This window comes from Cyprinodon variegatus, unplaced genomic scaffold (genome assembly GCF_000732505.1).
Source record: "Cyprinodon variegatus isolate N-32 unplaced genomic scaffold, C_variegatus-1.0 Scaffold230, whole genome shotgun sequence".
NCBI lineage: Eukaryota > Metazoa > Chordata > Actinopteri > Cyprinodontiformes > Cyprinodontidae > Cyprinodon > Cyprinodon variegatus.
Genome location: NW_015150683.1, coordinates 973,741 through 997,780, shown reverse-complemented (window position 1 = coordinate 997,780; position 24,040 = coordinate 973,741). Strand labels below are relative to the sequence as shown.

Here is a 24,040-nt window from a genome sequence, read left to right as displayed (position 1 = left end):
TTTTCAAGAATAATTTGGCAGACAAAAATCATTCATCCATCATTAAATCAAATCAAGGATTACTTCTAAAAAAAAATAATCAAAAATGGCTATTTTTACAAAAAAGGAAGTCGAATAGATTAATCAAATAAATAATTAAATAATCAAAACTTTAAATTATTTGATAAAACCTTTCGGCTCCTCATACTGCAGACTGGATTCTTACCTTTCTCTGGTATTTCTCGCTGTGGCGTCTGTGATTCAGTTTCAGGTTTCTCATCAACAGGAGTGTCTTCTTCATACACTGGACTCTGTTTTTGGACTGTTTCTCCTTTGTCTGAGTTACACCTTGTCGGAGTAACGCTGATATGTGTTTTTCTTGTTGGAGATGAAACTGGTAGCTTACTCTTTGATGCATGGGAAGAGCCACTCTGTGATTGGCTCTGCTGCAGGGTTTCCCCATCAGGATGGTATCCTTTTTTACCACTTCTTTGCTCGGGCTCCTTCTCCATGTCATCTAAAAAGACCTCATCAGACTTTTCCTTAATTAGCTTCACCGGGGTCTTGTACATAAGCTTTGTGGGAGAATTATTTCCGGATGCAGTTCTCCCACTTTTGGGATCTTCAAAACTTGGTTTTCTGACAGGCTTTGCTGGAGGTTTTACAGGTTCTTTTGGTTTGTGTTGTTTTGGCAGTTTGGAATTGATTGTTGACCCCAAAAGATCCTGATCGGATATTTTATCAGGGGTTACTGGAGATTTTACATCAGCATCTGATTTTGAAACTTTGGGAATTCTCGACTTTGAGTGACCACCACTGCTTTGATCCTTTAACAATGGGAGCCCAGAAACACGCTTCTCAGTGCTACGCTCACTGGGTGGCGGATGATCACTGGTCATTTCTGATTTATTTCCTGCTGTGGTCTTTCTTGAGACACTCTTCACTTTGAACCCAGTAGTAGTAGCTGAGCTCTTTGGTCCACTTACAGTGGAACCATGCAGGTTACCCACGGCTCCTGTTCCACTGTGTTTAGCAGAAGCCATCAGACTACTTTGACTTTTTACTCCAGGGTCTGCATCTTGTAATTTAGACTTGCTCATGTCTAAAGCTGCAGTAGTATCTCCAGATAAAGCGGTTTCAGTTTCTTTTTCCTCTATGGATGCAGGAATGTTGTTAGTGTCAACCTGTTGAGGCTCTTCTGTTGTTGCTGGTGGGGCTTTAGTGATGCCATCTTTGATTTTAGCTTCACTGTCTTTTTGGAGAGACGTCAATCTGTCAGGGAAGACACAGAGAGAAGCACAGGCTTGCTTTATATTATGTCTGGAGTTCAATATTGTAAAGAGGAAATGTTTACAAGTGGAACAATCTAAACAGGGCACTTAAAAAGAATAAACTAGGATTAATCAGATGATTGGCTTAATTACATGGTCCGAATAATTGTTAATTGCTATCTGACCTGGAGAATAAAGAGATTGCCTAAATACTGTAGAACCTGAATAACAACACGAAGAAGGCTATACATCCCAAAATCCTTATCTAAAAGCTCTTAAGGAGATGAAGATAAACTGAGAAAATATGATTTATTAATCTGGAGCAGGTTTCTAGGTATCATCTTCATAGCTCTGGAACTGAAGTGGGCCGAGGTAAGAGCCATGATCCAAAGTGGAACAGTTGGAAACCTTTCCAGGCAAAGAGCGGGTGGCCTATGTATAGTAATCTAAGTCCTAAACCAACCAAGAACAATATCTAAAGCACTGCTGACTTACTTGCCTAAGTTAAGGTTCGATATCAAGTAAGGCAAATGGAAGCAATTATCTCTACTGGAGATTTTTAAGGTAAAACCCTTCCTGAATAAACTCTGGCACGTAACATTTACCAAACATCGTATCCCTCAAATTTGGTGAATTGATGAGACGATGGAACTTTTTGAACATGGTGGTCTTGACTTGATGAAAACTTTCAGAAAACCAAAAAACACAATCAAAAGTCTGACATCATAGTGGTAATGTGATGGTCTGGGCCCAGTGTTGCTCTTTAAAGACATAAATTAGCCATTAGGGGCTACTAATGCAGCAAAGGCCTCAGATGACTAACATATCCCACAGGGCATAATCTTATTATCTGTTTTTAAAGGCAGCAGTCAATTATTCTTTAGATGGCCTAGTCAAAGGCCAGACTTTAATCGGATTAAGATGCTGTGGTTTGACATTAGATTATTTATGCTCAGAAGAATAGAACAGAACTCAGAGAACAGCACAATAGACATTTATTGGGTTCATGGGGTGCCTATCTTACACATAAGGCCTGGTTGGTTTGGATAGCTGTTTTTCAGTAATCAATAAAATCATAAAGTAAAAAAAACAAACAAAAAAAGAAGCTTTTTTTCCCCCTTCAAAATCATATTATACCAAAATTGATTGACATGAGGGTGCATACAGTAGCTCTTTAAGCCTCTGGGCATCTTTTTAACTCTCAGGTTGAAAGTTAGATGAGGAAACACCCTCTAATGTATCCTTTAACCTGTATTTTTAGGACACATTGGGGTGGTAATGTAAGACTTGCAGCTTTCTGCATTTCCACACTATTGTGAAAAAAAAAACAAAAAAAAAAACAATAAACTGTTACCGCTTGAGCTGCAGTTATGTCTAAGAATCCGGTTTTAGTTGTACTTTTTTTGAAAGTTTTTTAAATATTCATATAAATCATTTTCCTCCTATCTTCTCATACTTCCGCATTTAGGGCAAGATTATTAATGTCCAGTATGAGCATCTACTCCTATGAGACTCTGTCAATCTAGCTTTATCATATTTTTACATTTAAATTTCAAGATCCTAATGCTAAGAAAGGAACCATTATTCCTCTACAAACAGGTTTTTGTTGTCATTATAATATGCAGTGCACAAGCTAAAGCATCCCTGCTCCGGGAGCGAAAAACACAAAAACTGAACAGTTGTAGTGTTTATCTCTTTGGTTACTCCTTACTCTCTCATAAAGGATAACACATCAGAGGGTTTAAAACATTTCATCTAAAAAGATAAATGATGAAATCTCTTTGAAAAACTCAGGCTATCTATGCAGAACTGTAACAAAAGCCAATTCGATAATCATCGCCTTAAAATTTTAAAGATATCTAAATAAAGAACACCATGTAGGCAATATCAGATTGCATGCCTGCTTATATAATAAATTGTTTTTAGGTATTTTTATTTAGGCATGACCAGCTTCAGTCAGGTGTTATAAAACAGTTAAATAGCTCATCCTCTGGATTGTGCACTTGCATCTATATTAAGGGTAGTATCTACAAGCATTGAAATCTTTAATTATAGACTGTTAATTTGGTGATTACAGCCAATGACAAATTGGAAAGTCGTAACATTTATCTATTCTTCTGGAAATTGTTAAAAATTTTCCTAATCAATTCACTTTATGGTATTTCTCAGCGCAGGTACCTCCCACTGTATGTGACCAACCTTAGCTACTGTAAATGAATATTTTAGTGCCTCTCAGTCAGTTCAGCTTATTGTTCCTCTAAGCTACAAAGGAACATGGGAACACTGATATCAGGTTGCAGGCAGGTTTTATTCTCCTCTGCTTTTCAAGAGATCAAAGGGAAAAATGACACCAAAAAACATGGAAAATGAAAAACTCACCCGCTTAACTCTACTCCATTCGAGGTCTCGGAAGTTAAAGCTTCCTCTGCAGCTTCCAAACTCGACTCTGCTTGAATAAGGACCTTCTCTGCACTGACTTTGCTCTTCGATGGCAGACTCACAGTCTTTCGAGTCAGGTGGGTTTCTCTCTTTTTCTCCTTCAGGGGCTCCTGTTGAGGGATTGCTCCGCTGTCGGTCTCCTCCAACTGGTGCGAGGCTGTTTGAAACTCCTCTGAAGTTGTTGCCAAGGAGATGTCGGACTCTGGCAAGCTGCCACTGGATAGCCAACTCTCCGTTGGGGTAGGTGGGGTTTCAAACTGAGTTACCACCTCATCCTCAGGTATTACTGTGACAGGTATGGCCAGCACAGGAGGCGAGTCTACTCTAAAGCCCTCCTCTCCTTGTTTCATTACATCCATCTCTCCCTCCTCCTCCTGCTCCTCCCCCAGGTACGTCTCAACCCAGATGGCTTTATGGAGCTGGATGGGAGAATCCTCTTCGGGTGTTTGCTCTGTCTCAGGCGGAGGGCTCCATGCAGGGCCAGTTTGCTCAGACAGGCCAAAGGAAGGTTTATTGACTCCTGAATGTTCCTTTTGTGAGTCTGGAGCATTTTTGTCTTGCTGATTAGTAGCAGTATGGGATGTGGATAATTGATGGCTTAAAGTAATTCCTTTTAACACAGTGCTGTGGCCCTTCTCTCCAACTTTCACCATGGTTTTCTTTGATGCTAAGCATATGGATATTAAGTTAGGAGACTTTGGGCTGTCCACCTTTAAAGAAATTGGGGTTTTAAGTGACATTGGGGTCGTTGGGGTGACCATGATCTCCTCTCTGGAACTCTGGACATTGTTGTCTAAATTAACCTGCAATCTCTTGCTAACTTCTTCCACCACTGAATCTGCAAATCCCAAATCAGAATCAGAGTTTGGGCAAACAGGAGATGAAAAATCTGCACTGGTGGGAGTGATATTCCCAGAATTCTTTTGAACTCCATCTGTGCTGACCCTGGATATAGGGACCTCCTTCACGCTGCTCCTGCCACTGCTGCCGCTGTCAGCGAAAGGGAGATCTGGGTCAACTGCAATCAGAGAGGAAACGCTAGGGCCAGAGCTTTGGCTGAGGGAGTCATCCAGCTCAGCTTTGGCGGAAGCATCCTGTGATCGTTTATGGGAATCTGTGAGAGGCGTTAATTCATCCTCTAGTTGGGATGCAAAGAAACGGGGAGATACAGGAGATGTTGGCTGGCTTGAATTTGCAGAGCTGTTAGACTGATGCCGACTATTGCTTTTCTTTTTGTTTAAAAAGTTGGCGATTCGACCAAACATGCCTCTTTTTTCTCCCTACGAGGAAGAAAAACAAGAGAAAAACAAGAAGAATACACATGAATAAGAAACACGGATGAGAAAAAAATCTGGAAAAGCAAGCACATTAATAATAATACACACACGTTGATTTGTTTGCGCTCCAGTTTTAAGGTGTAATTAAAAATATTTATTTAGAAATCATTAAGTTATACAATCTTTTCATCTAATAAATGCAAATATATAATAAGCCAAAAGAAAACTAACCTTATTCGTTTTATTAAAAAAAAATGGCCTTTATCTTAAAACACATTTATTAGTGATAGTTTTACTTTAGTTGTACTACATTTATTTCAAAGATCTTGATCTTGTGATTTTCCCAAGGAAATATTGTTTATTTTTTTACTTTAGGATTTTATATTTCTGAAGATTCTAGTTGTAGTTTCTGAATTTCATCTACTTATCTTTTAATCTGTCACTCACCTAATAATAACCGGCAGCACTTAAAGTGTCCAGTTTCATCAGTCTGTTGTGGTTTCTGAATGGATCTCTCTTATTGGACACTGGTTATTTTATACACCTTAGGGTACTTTCTAAGAAGTTTACAAGAAGTTTACAGTCAAAGTTAAATTTTTAATTTGTTATTTTTTTGTGCCCATAGAAGGGCTAAATTAGTTCAGGCATTATGTTGTGTCACAGTCAAACATCAATCTAAATGACTAACCAGGCAATTATAAATACCTTTCGGGTAAAGATCAAGGGTCACTTCATTACAAATGCTAACTAGTATCAAATGAAGGAAAATGTTTTGATTTAGACACATTATCAATGTGTGATAATCTTAAAGATGCATTTAATTAAACTATTATAGAATTATTAATTATATCAGTAATTCTGTCTACAAAGCATAACTCATTTTTGTGATTTCTTTTAATCATTAGTATTTAAATCTTGAGGTTAATTAAGGTAGATTTGGATATTTATTATTTAATTAAAAAAGGTCGTTTCAATCAAAATATGTATTTTGAATAAAATAAATTATTTTAAGAAAAAAACACAATCCGAAAAAAAGTATTTGAATGTAAAATATAGTTGAGACTCAAAAAATTAATTGAAACACTGAATAAACATTTATTTTTATATAAGTGAAGGTATTTTTGCTTGAAGCATCTTTTTAATCTAATTACGGTTGTTTTGTGTTTTGACCATATACTGGGTAGGACATGTATGTCTTTATAATTCAATCACAAAGGAAGTTGCTTCAAATTAATGAAATAAATTAAGAAAATAGTCACTTTAATGAAAATAAAAACCTTTGCAATCATAGAAAATAAGTTTTTGAATACAAAAGACAAATATTTGAGGCTAAAAAATAGCATTTAAATGCTTTTCTTTGTTTCAATTCAAAGTGTTTTCCTTGATTGAATGAATCTTTTTTGTCTTTGAGGCAAACATTAGGTAAGAAATGCGTGCCTCAATTGTTTATTCCCCCCCAAAAAATGCTTCAATTGAAAAATCTAAATTCTGTTAAAGAAAAAATACTACTCCCCCTCCAAAAAAAACCCCCTTCTTTTTATTAAAGCAACCTTTTTCTAATTGAATAAAGAAACAAGGGGTGTTGCAGCCTAGTGGTTAGGGCCTTGTGCTTGGAATCCAGAGGGTTTCGCCTACTGCTCTCCAAGGGGGTTAAATGCAGAGAGTGAATTTCGTTGCTCTGTACTTGTGACAGTGTAATTACAATGAAAAGCCGGAACCCCCCCCCCAAAAAAAAATCTTATTGTAGCTATACATATTATGAAGGACTATCTGTTAAAAAGCCTGCTGAAAGGTTTGTTTGTTGTAGTGTAAAATATATTCAGTCACTGTTTGACTTAAAATGTAATGCTTCAATCAAGCTTGACATGCCTGTGGCCTCTGATTGAATTCAGAAAACTCAGTCGATCATCACCAGCAGATGGCACGGCTTAATCGATGGATGTCAAAACTTCACTTTGGATTTTTAAGCTTGTTTTCACAATCCCTCCACCCTTCCTCCAGACTCTGGAGCCTTGATTTATAAATAAAATGCAAAGTTGTTTTTCTTCTGAGAGGAAGACTTTAGGCCACTGTTCAATAATCCATTTCTTTTTCTCCTTAGCTTAAGAAAGTTTTACCATTGTCTCTGCTGCAGTAGTGACGGAACAGAAGAACTGTAAACATAGTAACCTCTGCCCCAAACTTGTCTGTATTTAGTGGCTCATGTAGCCATGACTGCAGTTTACACTTTTTGAATCTGCTCCTAACTTTTTTTTTTGTTTGTTTTTATGGCCCTAGTGGCTCGTTTTTTGGACAGTAGGCTGACAGGAAAGGGGGAATGAGAGAGGGGTAGAGACATGCGGCAAAGGACCACAGGTCAGACTCGAACCCAAGTCAGCTGCGTCGAGGAGTAAAGGGCTGATTATACAACCCGCAGCAGTGTGTTGCAGTGAGCTTGTCGCAAATATTTTTGATTTATGCCCAATATCGAAGCGTGGTCTGCGCTATGTTAGAGGGACAATCACGAACTAGCTGTGGGTCTAGATACGGTCAAGGCGGTACATGAGGGACATGGGGGCAAAAAAGAGCCAGGATCCAGGTGGAAAAAGGGTCCCAGTATTCTCGCGCGCCTCACTCTTCTAGCTGGTCTATCTTCACAAGTCGTTTTCCACAATGGCGGTCAATTGCCTACTGACCACCATCAGTAGGCAATGAGGGTGAAGGCTCTTGACCAAGAACACAATAACACTGACAGCTGGAGCCGAAGCTAGAACCGACAACCCTAGTCGCCCAACACCACTGCCCTCCACATGTTTCTGACACAATTCTACATCATGATCAGGCCTGATTCCTCCAGCTTGATTGTTTATTTCATTCACCCGCCATTCCCTCCCTGCGGAAATTATCATTTATTTCATTGACCTTTTAGCTTTATATTTAGTTCAGTCTGAGCATTCGTGTCCAGATCACTATTTTGTTTCTCTGTTTCGTCTGTTATTTTATTATTTTTTTTAGTTCTTTTCACGGTTCCTGTTGGCCAGTGGAAAGAGAGGGTTTTGTGTCTTGTTCCTTCCCAGTGGAGTCCTCAGGGTTTTGGCTTAGTACCCGGGGAGGATCAGTTTTATCCCCGTAAGCTTGGCTCCAAGGAGGAGACCCGTTTAAAGTTCCTGCTCAAGTTTTGGTTTCAACGTCCTGTCTCTGTTACCCTCACCACTGAGCCTGCCCGTCTGCATCTGAGCCTGTTCTGCATCTGTGCATGTCCACCCGGTCACCGACTCTGAACCTGCCTGGGAGCTCTGAGGATTCCTGGAAGCCTGGATCCAACTGTTCCTGCTTGATATGTCTTCCCCTGACTTGGATCGGCTTCCTGCAAGCTCTCTGGGGCTGCAGCATTGGGGACATTCTTTGATGCACGCTACGCGGGTTGGAATCCCATCGGCCCCACGCGCCTCTCATGGACTGGTGACGGTGCCGGACAGGACTATCAGACCAGGTAAGTGACTCACACAATCACCTTCTGTCAGATGATCGTGGTTACTTACCTGTGTTTCTCTCCTAAACCAGAGTGTCTGTGATTGGGCGGTGCCCTGCCCCCCTTCCTGCAATCGCCGTGAGCCACAGCCCACGCTCCCCTTCTGTTTCTGTTTGTTTTATTTTAATAAACGTTTTGAACTTTCCTACTGGCTGTCTCACCTTGAATACTGGGTCCATCTGTCCCATCTCATGACATTCTAGTTATATTTCCTTTAATATCCTTCAAAACATCAAAATCCTTCTTTAAAAATGACTGTACGTGGCTTACACTCCTTGAGGATTTGACGACTGTATACTGAACAACTATTACGTCTGCAGTTTCCCCATGATTATGTAAGGTAGAACATAAAAGTCATGTATTCAATAAACATATTTATCACTCTCATGTAGCATTCAAACATTTAGAATGTTGAGGTTTCGTAGGCTGTAAGCCACAAGTATCATGACTTGCAAGATAGCTGTGAGTGTAATGAATTTATATAATACACAAGTTTCAGTTTTCTGACTGAATTACTAAGATGAGTCCAACATTTTTGCACCACATACAAAAAAAAAACAGACTTGCATAGTAAAAATCAGCTAACGTTACAAAATCTGCTCTGCTATTGTCTAAGTAAATAAGACATGTACGGACGGGAGACCTGGATCACGAAAGGAGAACAACTGACACCAGCACCCAAAACAAGAACCTTGTTCCTGATCAGCTTGACTTCCTGGATTCAGAGATTACTTTTGCAGCTGAGAGTAAAGGGCAATCACATTCCCTCAGATAATGAACCAACCTCTACTTATAAGCAGGACGTCTCCTATCTGCTGCCTTGACTATAAACGACAAATCTGGACGAATCCTATAGTTTAGCTATGACATACAGTTAAACAGCCCACTAACAGAATGAATCCAAACAGTTCAGGGATAACTGGGAATGTATTAATTATGAAAAGCTCCCCATATTTTCTATGGACAAACATTAAATAGAGTCAATCAGTTGATGAGTTGTTCAGCTTATTAGAGAAACTAACTCAACCTTCAACATGTAATCAAATATGTGATACTTTACCTCCAGATTGATTCCCAACTATTCCCAAATCCACAGCGTGGAAGCTGAACAAAAGCCGCCTGGACGAAGTATCCGGTCCACCTTAAGCTCTTTTAATTATTACCTTTAGCTCCTGCAATGAATAGCTGCTACTGTTTTGTTAGTCCTTCTTGGGTTAGCATTCAGCTTTTATTTAACTACAGCTAAAAGAAATGTTGGGTAGGTAGAGAGAGAGCGTGCCCTATCTGTGTGCATAATGCTCCACTTCCTCATCTGTCAGACCGAGCTCTGCTTTATGTGCTGATGTCAGACTGTAATAAGGAACAAATGCCAAACAATGACTCTAAGTCATAAAACTATCACCCAAAAACAAGTATAAAGTTAAAGGAGACTTTTGCCTAATTTTGTGAACTTGGTGAAGAAAACATTTGAATGTAAATCTGACAGATTCCTGAAATGTAATACACACAACCATAGGTGGGTAGTTCTTTCTAAACACTCCCATGAAAACAAATAGAACGGAGGACTGGTTAGACTGGTTTAGGTATATTGGAAAAAAAAAAAAAACCCACTTGTAGGCACATTGAGATCCTATACAGTTATGCGGACCTTATCTTAAAAAGTATAGTTACACTGTTATTACAACATAATATGTGATCACATAGACTGATAATAGAGACAGGCTGACAGTGGAAGAACATTTAAAGGTCCAAAAGTACCATAGTTTGATTATTTAAAAATAGGATTGCATTATTACTTAAACCATCAATTATATTCAGATATATAAATATTTGCTAAAATACATAATAAATTCTTATGTTGATTTTTTATGTTTTTTTTGTTTGTTTGCACATATTTGTATATAATTATTGGATAGGATTAAAACCTTTTTTTGGTAAATAAATGCATTTTTAACTATGTAAAGGACTGATGCTTAAATTAGTGATGCACTTCTTTGCTATATATAAAGGCTTACAGTCCTGAGCTGCATCACCATCAGTGTCACATGATCGAACAAATACTGCATGACCAATGCGCCCGCTCCTCCTCCTGATGTAAATGCAGAAAGTGAATGGAAATGAACATTGGTTTTTAATATCAGCCTGATTTTGTTTATCGGACCAATACAGATATGTTTCAACATAGACAACATCAATATAATTCCAAATATGTCTTCCATGCATAATTAAAATTAATAATAAACGTTAAAACAATCAATCCAATCACGCATGAAATTATTGCCTATTTCCATCTTAGTATTTATAATTACATATTTTTCTGTTTTCTGTGGGCTGTAGAGATCCTGTACATCCTTACATCCTTCCATGTACCATTTTAAACAATCTTTCTTTTTAATTTCTTATTCCTCTTATGACATTCAAACTTAACTCAAACTAAGCAATGACATTTATTTATAATGTAAAAATCTGACCTCTGATCCCCTTAAAAACAAGTTATATATTCCTTTTGCATTCAAATGATTATGAATTATTTATGTATCTATTTATCCAATGTATCAATTATTTTATTCATTTCAGTTTTATTTCATTTAATTTCATCTTTTTTTATTGCTATTTGTATTTTTGACTGAATTAGTAAGTTAAGCTTTTTTAAGATCTAATTTATGGAGATGTTGCTATAGTTTTAAAATCCATAACAAAACTCAGAGTAGCTAATATTATGCAACTTATACATCCAAAACAACCAGACTCGGGTAGTAAAAACATCTCCCATTGCAAAATCTGCTATGGTATTGTCAAAGCAAATAAAACATGTTTGGATGGGAAACGTAGACCACAAAAGGAGAAAAACAGAAACAACACAAAACAACAACAATTTAGCTTTTGATATTTGGACTTCCTGGATTCTCACATTTATTTTGTATTTTTATATTAATATTTAAGTGGACAACTTAAAAAAAAGTTAGTCCTTAGAACAAATTCCTAACCCTAGAAGCTAAATAATCTACACAGTAAAGTTTCTATGATAAGGAAAGATAGGTCGGATTGAAACTGAAACTAAAGGGGAGTCATATTCCCACAGGTAATAAAAAGATATGTGCTTATTAGCAGATATCTGCTGCTCTGATAATAGAGAAGCCATCAGGATAGTTCAGAAGGGTCAATAAATAGTTCAGATTAGGGCTGGGGCATTCATTCATTTTATTCTTTAATCATTTTTTTATGTTTATTAGGATTTCCTTTTTTTTTTTTTTGGGAAAATCAGGATTTGTTTTTTTTTCACCAAACCACTCCTCAGGGTTACATTGCAGAGAATAACAAATCTGATCATTTTTTTGTTCTCAGGCATGTGCTGATAAAATACCTGGCTGTGTAGAATCACTGACTGCAAACATCATTTTACAAGCATCTTTTACAGCTTGTATTTCATTGACTTTTTAATTGAGCTCACCTGCTAGAGCTGATGACTGAAATAAAAGCTGGCTTTTGAAAGCCATATTTCCATCATTTCTTTGAAAGTAATGTTGTCAATATTATTATGAAACTAAAGTAAAAAAAAACAATGATTCAGATTATGTAGGTAAACATTTTGGATTAGATATTTAATCCATTGTTCCCACCAGATGTTTAAATATAAATTATATAGTAAAACAGGCTATAAAGCGTGAATCTAAACTGCTAAGGGATAATTATAAGATCCTTTGTTTAGACAATTCATGACTGTCTCCATTCATCACCATAATGCCTCCTAGTTTCTAATTGATCCTCTTTGAGTAATACTGACCAATCTGATTTAGGGGCTGTAAACAGGGCTATTTTTTCTGGTAACTTCAGTGACAGATTATTTGAAATTTAAAAAAATGCAAAAAAACAAAAAAACAACAGAAGCAAATGTTTTTTCCATAGAAAACAGAATCCAAATTTAAAATATAAATGCTAATCTTCATACTCACATGGATTAATGTGTATAGAGCAATGTATCATGTATTTTCCCATTTTTTTGGTGCTAGAAGTACTGAATGAAGGCAGATATTATGATTAATGGCAGTAAATACATCTGATTGACTAATTATACGAACATAAAGGTTTTTATAAAGGTTTAAATAGTCATTAAATCAGAAAACACCAACTGAAGGCAAAAGAATAAGGCAAAAATATTTATAATAAAAGAGGCAATAAGTGAGTAATATCAAGCAGCTCTTTTAACAAATAGGAATATTATGAAAACATTTATCAATTTCAGTAATTCAGGTTAAAAAAATGAAATATTATTTAATTAAATTATGCAATAATTAAGCATTAATTTTTTATGATTTTTTTGGTTTTATCAAGTTTGGTTGCAATAATAACCAAACCTATCTTTTTGAACGGCTGTCTTTTATCTAAGCCCTTTGGTTTCGTTTGCAGTCCGTGATAAAAACATTTTCAAACTATGAAATTGTTGGTTTAATAAAAGAGCCTTTTGAAATTTTTATCTTTTAAAACAAAAAAACAAAATAGTTTTGCTGTCTAAGTGACCTCAATGTGCTTCAAATCCAGATTTTATTTGCACAGATCTGCAGGCTCCAACTATGAGCCAAAAACATTTTTTTGCAATAAGAATTTCTCTACAAGGAATTTTCAAGTTCCATGCTCAGTGAGCCAAATCCTCCTTTTTGCACAATTTGCTCAGATGTTAAACTTTACCTAACTGATCTTTTAAAATAATGAAACCCACCTTGAGTTTGGAGGGAGACATGGGGCTTGTCGGCTGGTTCATATCTAGGTTGATCACAGAGGACTGCTCAGAATGAGGGTCCCAGTCCGATCCTGGCCGGAAACTGCACTCTGTGGAAACGCTCATCTGGTCGTAGCTCCTGGTGGAGGAAGGCAGGAAGCAGGCAGAGAAAGGGAGGGGGCGGGGAACAGAGGATGTTATGTCACTTGCTTTTGTTTCTCCTCTCAGTGCTCATATTTATGTTTTTACCATGAAGTATGTGATTGATTTGTTGTGTCAGGGTTTATTTTTTCTTTTGCAACATGCACAGGGTAAAGTGTTCTGTTAAACAAGCAGCCGGACTGCGGGCCATCCCCAGAAGCTAATAAGAGTCAAAAACAGCCCCAGCTTAGTGTTCATGTGCTGACAGCTCTAACTGCTTTGTTTCCCTAACACCACAGTGTAAAGTTGACGACACACATACAGCTGAGGCAGAAGAGGGGCAACTCACTCCATTACTGAAAAATTAGAGCCCTGCAGAGGATTGTTGTACATTTGTGAGGTATTATGAGGTACTTCTGCTTTTACTATGACTTTTTTTTTTCTGCTTTGCAGCTAGAAAGCTGTGGCTTTGCAGATTGCCCAACTTAAACCACAGCAGTAAGTTCAGCTTATTTTAACATTAAAAAGCAGGATTTTGCATATTTTATAACCCTCAACTGTCAGCAGAAGAAATGCAACATTAATGAGACTACCTGTGATCTGATCTTTCTGACAAAATAAAATTATGTCCCCATGATGCAACTAGTTTTTAATGCCATATGGCACATAGATAATAATGAACCTGTACTTTTGCAAAGCAGTATTAGAAGTACAGTATCATATACAGCAAGATATCCATGATATACATCTTTGCAATACTGCTTTTCTCCACAAGGTGGCAGGGGATCAAAGCTTTTGGAAGCAAACACTCCTGACAACCTATAACAATACATATCTATGTTTCAATGGAGAACTCAAACATATCAAATAAACAGTTAAACTATAAAATGTATCTTGGTAGTTTCTCAGCATAAATAGAAACCAGTTAAAATAAAGTTTTTATACATCAGGAGTATTTTTTAGGGATTTCTGTCTATGTGGAGATGATTAAAGAATTGGAGAATTCAAATATATTTTCAGTTATTGTTTGATTACTCTGCTTAAATTTTAGAATCCTTTTCATGGGTTTATCACATGTATTCCAACAAATACAAAAGCATTTGTGGATGAATTTTGCAAATGTAAAAATGTTAGACTACCTTTATGGTGTACTTTTTGGCCACATGATGCTTTTTGATGCATTCCTTCTCTTAAGTGTCTTTTGTCCATGTTTGGCCTGTTCTAGTAGCAGCATATGTGATAGAAGACCTGAAGTTTTTATCAAATGATTATTTCATGTGTTTTTATTCATATAGCTTTAGTTCATAAAGGTTACAATCATGTAATTACTTTCAAACATTAGTTATCAAGAATACTTCAGGAGAGAATAAAAACTGTGCAGGACCTTTTTATTTGAAATAAGACATTGGGTAAGGAGGAGTGGTGATATAAGTCTGCAGGAAGGTTACACAAAAAAAAAAAAAAAACAAGAGGTACAGCATACTGATTCTCTTTCTTTTCTCTGTGATTGCACACCAGTTATATCTGGGCCTTGTTTTTCTTCTGTTTTCTAATCCAGTGATTTTACTAATCAGAGCGGGTTCTTTGATATTAGTCACCCCAACTGTAAGATATTCTAAAGCCATCGGACTTTAGACATAGAACTTTAAATTTCCTATGGTTCTTGAAGGTGACTCATCAGTCTCTAGTAAAGCAAGTATAAGCTAGTCAATTCTAATCAAATGCGGTCGTGAGAGCCTGAAAATTGCGCCAGTCTGGTCGTGCTCATACACGACTGTCACCGTGCTTCAGGTGATACAGTCCTGTTGTCCATGCCTTCAGCGCAAGGTCTGATTTAGCTGCCGGTTCTAATGTGATCTCTCTCACGGCTTCACTGCTGCCGTGGATGGATATGCCCTGCAGATATGCAGCTCCAACTTCTAGTGACTTATGTCCTAATTAAGTAAACATTTGCTTTCATAAAAAGACATGTGAAGAAGGGAGCATGCACAGAGTTGCAAATGAGCATAAAAGCAGGTTAAACCTATTAGCCTGCTTGCTCTCATGACTATGTACAACATAAGTTTATCAACTAAATGTCGTGAATATGCAAAAAAAAAAAAAATCTTACCAATTGAAATGTATTTTATCAAACCTGAAACAGATTGTAGGTGCAGCATCTGCATCAATATTTAGCATAGATGAAAATCAGGTGGAAACACATGTTAAACTGTCTGCAGTATTTTTGAAACAAAAAAATAATAATAATCTGCTGCATCACTGAATACTTTTATATCTGGATTTGTCTTTACAGTGCAACAGTGGTGTCTTCCACAGTTCAACTGTTGGATTCATCTGATAATTTCCAGGCCATTGGATTGCAGCATTGCAACCCCATGCATACCCCGAGTCAAAGTTACCTATTAAAAAGGAGCAATATCTTGTACCCAGTCTGTCTGTTGAAGGCTGAAATCATTAGAAAAGCACTCGGAGTGCAGACCTCTGCCGAGTAGTTAATTTCCCCTGACATATTGGGATTTCCACCTAAAGTTAATACCTGTATTCACAAAATCTTCCAGATGGTGATCTGAATCGTCACCAAAAGTCAATCAGTTGTTGTCAGTCACGGTGTGCACCTTCTCTGAATATTTCAGCAAATTCCATCCATAACTTTTCTAGCTACTTTGAAAACAAACAAACCGATGCAGATGAAAACATGACTTCCTCTGCAAAGGTGTTAAGATGTATAACAAACTGCAGCACTGATGAATAAGTTTTTCTCATTTTAAATTATTTCGGTGAATCGAATGAAAAATACAACAGTTTACTATGAATCTGTGGCAGATATTTCTAATCAGTGAAGTGTCTTTTCAGAAATTAACTAACTCATAAATGAAAGCGGAAACAAATGATCACAAAGAGGCACACACATCAACGGGCTAGGAAGGAGAAATAAGGATCAACAACAAAAACAGTGAATGGACAGATAAATAAATATAATAATAAAGGAAAAAGACAGCAAGAACTGAAAAAAGGCCAGACAAAAAAGAAAAGACGAATAAATGAACACACATATAAGACAAATGGACAAATCAACAAAAGCAACAGACAAAAAAACTGCAGAATGAACATTCTGAATAAATAAACAACAGATAAATGCTAGGACAGACGGACAGCAAATAAACGACTGAATAAGTAAATATATGAATGAACGGAACAGTGGAAAAATAGAAACAGAAACCGATCAAGTAATTGAATAAACTGCCAACTTTGTTCTAAAAAAACTCATAAATATTAACAATGTCAAATTTTGTACTGTTTTCCACTTTATTAGGTCATTAGGAACCCTGTGTAAAAAGTTTTATTTATCATTCCCCAAAATTCAGAAGATAAACTCTGATTTTGAGAGAAGTGAGTTTGTTGATTTTTCAGTCAAAAGTATTTTTCTCTTTCCTTTTAAATTTTAATACAACCAAAGATCCTAGACATTTGGCTAATGCAAAATTTTGAACTCCATTTTGTTTGAGAATGTGCATAAAAAATAGACCTCAACACACTATTTTGGTATAGTTCTGATCAATCATCTTGAATTAAAACTGGATCAATACATCCGCATGTTTGCAGAAGGGATTTAATAAGATTGGAGTATTGTTCTTATAAGAAAGGATCTGAAAGCTAATTTCAATGTATAGTACAACCTCCAAAGGAGTGTGAATGCAACTGACAAACTGAGAAATGTTCACTGACTGCTGAAAAAGCAGTCAATACTTTCCAGCAACTTCTGACCCCACCTTAGTCCACAGGCTTTGCTTTTAAGCCGTGGAAGAACTCTGCATGTATCTGAAGCTGAAAGCCGGACGTCTCTGTTAAAACAAAGCTTCCCTGTCAGGAGTTAATGTGACCTCCTCTTGTTTCTGTACAGAAGCTCCTGAAAATAACCTCCAGCATTTTCCTGCTGAAGGATGAGTTGTCTGAAATCTGTCAACCTCAGACTATCAGGCTGCAGGCACAGGCCGGCTCCAACACGCCTGAACCTCCTAAGTTTCATACAAAGCTCCACTGTTTCAGGGGATTTCTAATGAAGTATGTTATCACCACAAAAAAGAAAGGAAACTTATGTTTTTTTTTCACACATATATCTTCTACGGATTAGTGGTAATTCAAGTAGTGTTGAAGAGTTATGTAGCAATGTAAGCTCAGCGAACAACAAATGCTATTAGGTTTATAACAACTATATTTTGCTTGTTTTGTGATATAAACAAATGAGAAAAGAAATAAAGTCATGGCTTCACAAATTCTGCATTTTGCATTCAGTGGAAAATTGTTTCATCAAGCTAAGGCTATTCTAAACCCTTATATTTTCTAGGAGTTCCAAGTCCAAGATGATCCAATGACCAATAAATGGTCCACTGATCGCCACCTGGTGGTGAGTTGGATAGGTTGGAAGGGGAGGAGGCCCGGATGGACTCAGCAGGCCCAAGTGAGTAGTAAGGGTCCGATGGGAACGTCGGCCCTCAGTCAGGGACACATTCAACTCTCAGCATGGTTTTCATTCCAGATGTTGAAAAATGGAATAGCTTTATATCCTCTGCAGAGAGTGCAAAGGTTAATGGAAGTTTACCCAACTGGTCCACATGATCGACCTAGAGAAAGGCTTCAACTGTGTCCCCAGTGGTACCCTGTGGGGTGTGCTCCAAGAGTATGGAGTCAGTGGCCCTTTACTAGGGGCCATCTTATCTCTGCCCATGCAAAGCAGAAGTCTGGTCCGCAATGCCAGAATTAAGTCTAACTTATTTCTAGTGCATGTCGGAGTCCTGCATGGCTGCCCTGTGTCACCAGTCTTAATCATAATTTTCATGAAAGGGGCTTTGGTCTGGGGAACGGATTTTGTCTCTGCTTCTTGCAGATTATGTGGATCTACTGCAATATGTGCTAGTGTGGTTTGCACCCGTCAGCAAAGAGGCAAGGATTAGGATCAGCTACTTCAAGTCCGAGGCCATTGATCTCGACTGTAAAAGGTAAGTTTGCCTCTTCAGATCAAAGAAAAGCTCATGTCTCAAGTAGAGGAGTTCTAGTATATTGGGGTCCTGTTCACAAACGAGGGGGAAATGAGGTGTGGCATCAGCTGTAATGTGGAATCTGCCCCAGTCTGTTTCTGGTGAAGAGGGAGCTGACTGAAGACAAGGCAAAGGTTAAGCTCTCAATTTGCCAGTTATTGTAAGTTCCTACTCTAAACGATGGTCAAGAAATCAGTTTAATCACTCACAGACCAAGATCCTGGATACTAGCAGCCTAAACTAGATTTCTTTGCAGGGTGGCCAGGCACTCCCTTAGAAACTGGTGCTGCTATAGGCTTAGACTTCTAGAGGGTATATTGAACCCTATTTCATCATTCTGTTTCATTCTATCTTTACTCTCCCTCTCTGCAGAATCTGTTAGTTCAAACTTCAACGTTATGTTCTCTCTGCTTTTTCTCATAGTAGCCTCGTCTGTTCCTGTTTGGCTGTGACCCCATCCTGGAGAGAAATATCAGCTGTTCTGCTGCCATCATCAACACCTTTGTTTATAGATGTTTGAGATCTGCCAGTTTTTCAGTGTAGTCCTATTTCTCTGGATATGCTCTCTTCATCCTCTGACATGGGAGTTGGCTCAGAGCTCGTCTGGCTGGCCGTGGGTTTCCTGGCCGGGGCCGCCTTTTACATTTGCTTTTGCATCTCTGCTCCTTGAACCCCAGTCGGCCTCAGCAGATGGCTGCTCACACTGAGCCTGGTTCTGCTGGAGGTTTCTTTGTGTTAAAAGGGAGTTTTTCCTCTCCACTGTCGCTACAAGCATGCTTAGTGTGAGGGATTGTATTTGAGTCAAAGAGTCGATGCAATCACCTGGTTTTCCTTAAATAGAAAGCTTTTAATCAGTTTAACTGTATGATCTGGTTAACTGTAAAGTGTCTTGAGATGACATGTGTTGTAGAATTGGCGCTATATAAATAAACTGAATTGCATTGAAATAGGATGAGGAGCTCAGCCATCCAGAACAGGCTGGAGGAGAAGTTTGGGGAGAGGGAAGTCTGTAAGTCTTTGGTGAAAATTCTGTGACTAGATAAGTGGCAGACACAAGTATGAGTGGTATAATAGCTTTACTAATGTAGTAAGAATTCTGGCAGGTTTAGTGGTCTGCATTCTGGATGCACTAATCAGATTGTGGACAAATGCATTCTACAAACCAGCTGAGAAAGGAGACCAGAAAAGAGAATAAACTAACTTGACTCCAAAATTGTTTGGAATCTGACACTCCCTTTGCATTTCACAGAACGAAAATGATTCAGTCAGATCTTTTCATGTTTTTAAGAGATCACAAAACAAGTTGATGCAAAAGAAAATATCCGCCTTCATTTCTTCTGAGAAAAAAAAAGGTGAAATTAGGAAAACCAATTCATGTAAGCCTATTGCAGCCACTGTATAAAAAACAAGGGATGGAAGAAATTCAACCAGTGACTCAGACTCTCTTTGGAAGATGGGGGGCATAATGAGTCACAGAGAGCTGTAATGTTCTAATAAAAGAACACTAAGAACCCGAACCGCACTCACTGCTGCACATAATAAGATACAGCCAAAGATAAAACAAGGCTGGACTCCTGCCTATTGTGCAGGAATGCTCCAAGGTCAAATTGCTCAACTTTGGCACCGAGATGAAATGCAACAAAAGGCAGACTCTGGAACCCTGCAGAAAGTCTACTTCCCAGTCAACATAAAAAGTACATTAAACGTTTAATGCAATACAACAATGTTGATAACAGTTAAATGATAAACCTTGTTTTTTTTTCTTTATATCAAAAACAGATGTTTGTACTGGCATCTGGCGATGCATAAGGGAGTGGCTGTAAGGACTGCTGCAGGGCTCTGTTAGCTAGAGAGAGGGCGGTTCTCTAACAACCATTAGGCTTCAGCCGTTACACTCCCTTCTGGACCAATAACCACAACCAGGGAGCACACTGAAAACCAAGCCAAGATGTTTGCAAAAGCTTTCATGCATTCAGCTGTTCAAGTTTCAACTACTCCTGTGCTGGTTTGCATGGAGACAACTGTCTGCTCTGTATCCTGCACAATGTCAGGTGCTGTGCAGTATGCTGTATGCCATGTTTACTATCACTCCTGGGAAGAGAGACAGTTTGCACAATACCACCAGAACAAAGAAACTAATGATGTCTACATGTTGACTCTGGAAGCAGAGATGAGAACCTTCACTGACACCTCGTTCTTTATGTCTTTTGTTCTTATTCTATCAAGCTGTCCTATCTTGTAGGTAAAACAAATAAAACATTTCAACATTGAGCTCAATGTATCATAACTGGCACAAATGTGATAAACAGTTTATGTAGAAAAATGGTCTGTTTATCATCTGTTAACATCTAGAACTAAAACTCAGGCAGCTTTTTATTGCCATGTGTATCCAAAATGAAATTTTGTTTAGTGCAACTGTTCAGACATTACATGAACATTTCCATTCCATAAAGTGCAGTAGTGATCAAATGCAAACAAAAACAACATTGCACACAAAAAAATATATGTATATATATTGATATGGAAGTTCAGAGCATTAAATATATGTGGTGCAAATATGCAGTATTTTGGTTTGGTGTTATCAGTGTGATGCAGAGTCTGTGACATGATTTAGAGTTTTTTTTCAACATTTCAGCAGTGTGATGGCGTTGGGAAAGAAGCTGTTGCATAATATGCTGGACCTGCAGTGAATGCTGCAAAGCCTCTTCCCAGATGACAGCAGGGAGAACAGTTCATACGGGCTCGGGACATGCTGCGCCGGGATAAAATGTATTTTATAGAAGGAAGAGGAGCCCTAATGATCTTCTCTGCTGTTTTTGCCACTCTTCTCACCTTGTCCCAGTCTGAGGCGCTGCAGCCACCACACCTCACAGTGACACAGCTGGTCAGAACACTCTCTATGGTGCTTCTAGAGAAGGTGGTGAGGCTGGGTGGGACAGGTGGCAGAAATCCTTGTGCACAATGACAGCGGTATTTAAGATGCAATTGCATCTGGATGGGGGCAATAAAACTAAAGCAACACAAATGTAAAAAAAAAAAATATTTATGTAGTTCTTACTAATAATTTCCACAGCTGTGATAATAATAGATAATACATAAATACAACAGATAATACATTTATCATAAAATGTGTAGGTATACTGTATGTTTGTGTATGTACATACAAGATCTTATGATCTACCAAACATTTGCAAAAGACTCTAGCTGAAGACTTGCACTGTCAGGACCCAGACCTAAATCATCAGGACCCAGACCTGCACCATCAGGACCCAGATCTGCATCGTCAAGACCCAGACCTCCACCACTGCACCGTCAGGACCCAGACCTGCACTGTCAGGTCCCAGACCTCAATCGCTGCACCGTCAGGACCCAGACCTGCACTCTCAGGACCCAGATCTGCACAGTCAGGACCCAGACCTGCACCGTCAGGACCCAGACCTCCACCGCTGCACCGTCAGGACCCAGACCTCCACCGCTGCACCGTCAGGACCCAGACCTGCACTGTCAGGACCCAGACCTGCACCGTCAGAACCCAGACCTGCACTGTCAGGACTCAGACCTGCACTGTCAGGACTCAGACCTGCACTCTCAGGACCCAGACCTGCACCATCAGGACCCAGACCTGCAACGTCGGGACCCAGGGCTGCAGGTCTGGGTCCTGTACTGCCGGATTATAATTTATGACAGTGTTAAACTTAGCATAGGAGCAGGGTCAATTATACAGTAAGCAAAAGTCCTCATAGGACAACCAACCTTCATTGTCGTTTATAAAATATCTTATAAACCAAAATGCCCTTTTCCATCCAGCGTAACAACACTTGTTTGTGAAATGAAGCTAGCTTCACGGGGAGTTTATCAACGCCAGCTTTAACTTTAGAAAAAGCTGCCTATTGTGCAGCTCCAAGGTGAGAGTGGAGCCTTTTTTTTTACTATTTTTCTCCAACTTTAGCTCTTAACAGATGCCCGCTTTTTTACATATGCATTCAGGATTTGAACGAAAATCACTTTAATGTAGAATTGTGAGATAGTTAACAAGTCTACATAAATATAATACAGAAATGTATTCTATATATTGTGGGATCCGTAAACCTACAGTATGAGATACTCCCACCCTTTTTGTCTCAGCTGGTAGAATTTATATAAAGGTGTAAGCAACTTTCTACAGCTTACACATCTGACATTAGTTATTTTTATCAAATTCTAAGAAGCTTCATCACCTAATTGTCACACTTACTTATCATTGTCATACATTATCATTTTCACATTTTTAATGGTTTAAAATGCTTTAATGCTGACTAATAACTTTCAGTTATTTTCGATGAACTAAAGAGAAAATGTCAGACTGGGAGGTGATGTGGATTGACTTGTTATATCAGCTGACAGCAATTAACCGGAAATAAAAGGCATTATCTTCTTGGACTTTGGAAACAGGTTTTGAACATCTTGGCTTCTGGGGAAGAAAACAATTAACCACAAGTCTTATTTAGAAGGCTGATTTTCAAGGAGGGAGGGCAAAAGACAGGATAAACCTGATAAATGAACGAACTAAGGATGGAAAGTAGACATAAACGCGAAAGGCAAATAATCATGTAACACCGTCTTTCACTTTTAAAGCTACCACCTTGAATAATCATTAGCTTTTTTTTTTCATTTGTTTATGTGTTCAAAAATAGGTCAGAATAAGGGCAGCTCAGTGCTGCAGTGGTTAGCACTGCTGCCTTCCAGCAAGAAGGTTCTGGGTTCGATTCACGGCCTGGGGTCTTTCTGCATGAAATTTGCATGTTATCCCTAAGCATGAGTGGGTTCTCTTTGGGTACTCTGGCTTCCTCACACAAACATGTTAGGTTAATTTGCCACTGTACATTTTCATTAGGTGTGTGCGTGAAGGGTTGTTTGTCTATGTATTGCCCCGCGATGGACTGGCGACCTGTACTCCGACAACTGGAGATAGGCACCAGCACCCTTTGTGACCCCGCTTAAGATAAGCATGACAAAAAATGGATTGGACAGAAGCGCTATCATGCCAAATGCTGCAAAAAAAGATAGAGTTTGAAACTACTTCTTTGCATTTGTGCAGCCAAATTTTTGAGTAGTAAAATAAAAGAACATTTGGCATTAACTCCACAACTATTTTCATGAATTGCTTTGAAAAGTACATGGTATCCATACTGTCAACCCTGAACTGGATTCACCCCAGTTTGCTTTGTGGGGGAGGAGTACAGACGATGCAATTAGGAGCATCACCCATGTCACTCTTAAGCATCTGGAGAATCCCGAGGCCGATACACGTCTTTTGTTCATTGATTTTGATTCATTCATCACAGCCTCATTTGCTCTTAGAGAGAATGACCCAGATGAATGTTAAGCCTTTCATTAAATATATATTTTTTTCTTTTTTAAACAAATACAACCCAAAATTTCAGGAATAACAACTCTGTTTTCATACCCAAATGCATCAGTACAGGTGCACCTCAGGGTTGCATAAACTCACCGGTCCTGTTCAGCCTTTATACAAACAACTGCACCAGCAGTCTTCCAGGTAACTTGTTTTTTTTATTTTCTGACGACACTGCTATTCTCAGTCTGCTTCACTAGAACTCAGACCTGTCAGTGTAGTTCACTGAGGTTATTACATTGGTTCAGTAGTGTGAAAAGAACTCTCTCACAAT

General features: G+C 38.3%; 1 protein-coding gene across 3 annotated transcripts in view; it reads right to left on the bottom strand.

The window, feature by feature from the left end:
• aim1 (absent in melanoma 1) overlaps window positions 1-24,040 on the bottom strand; it is a 60,236-nt gene that overhangs the window by 23,341 nt on the left and 12,855 nt on the right. For 2 of the 3 annotated variants that reach the window (XM_015381269.1, XM_015381270.1), the window contains exons 2-4: window positions 13,195-13,333; window positions 3,630-4,969; window positions 206-1,251 (exon numbers count right to left, since the gene is read on the bottom strand). In XM_015381269.1, the coding sequence (XP_015236755.1) occupies window positions 206-1,251; window positions 3,630-4,969; window positions 13,195-13,333 (2,525 nt within the window). Of the gene's footprint in view, window positions 1-205; window positions 1,252-3,629; window positions 4,970-9,537; window positions 9,693-13,194; window positions 13,334-24,040 lie in introns of those variants that run through there. The other variant, XM_015381271.1, reaches the window with a different exon arrangement.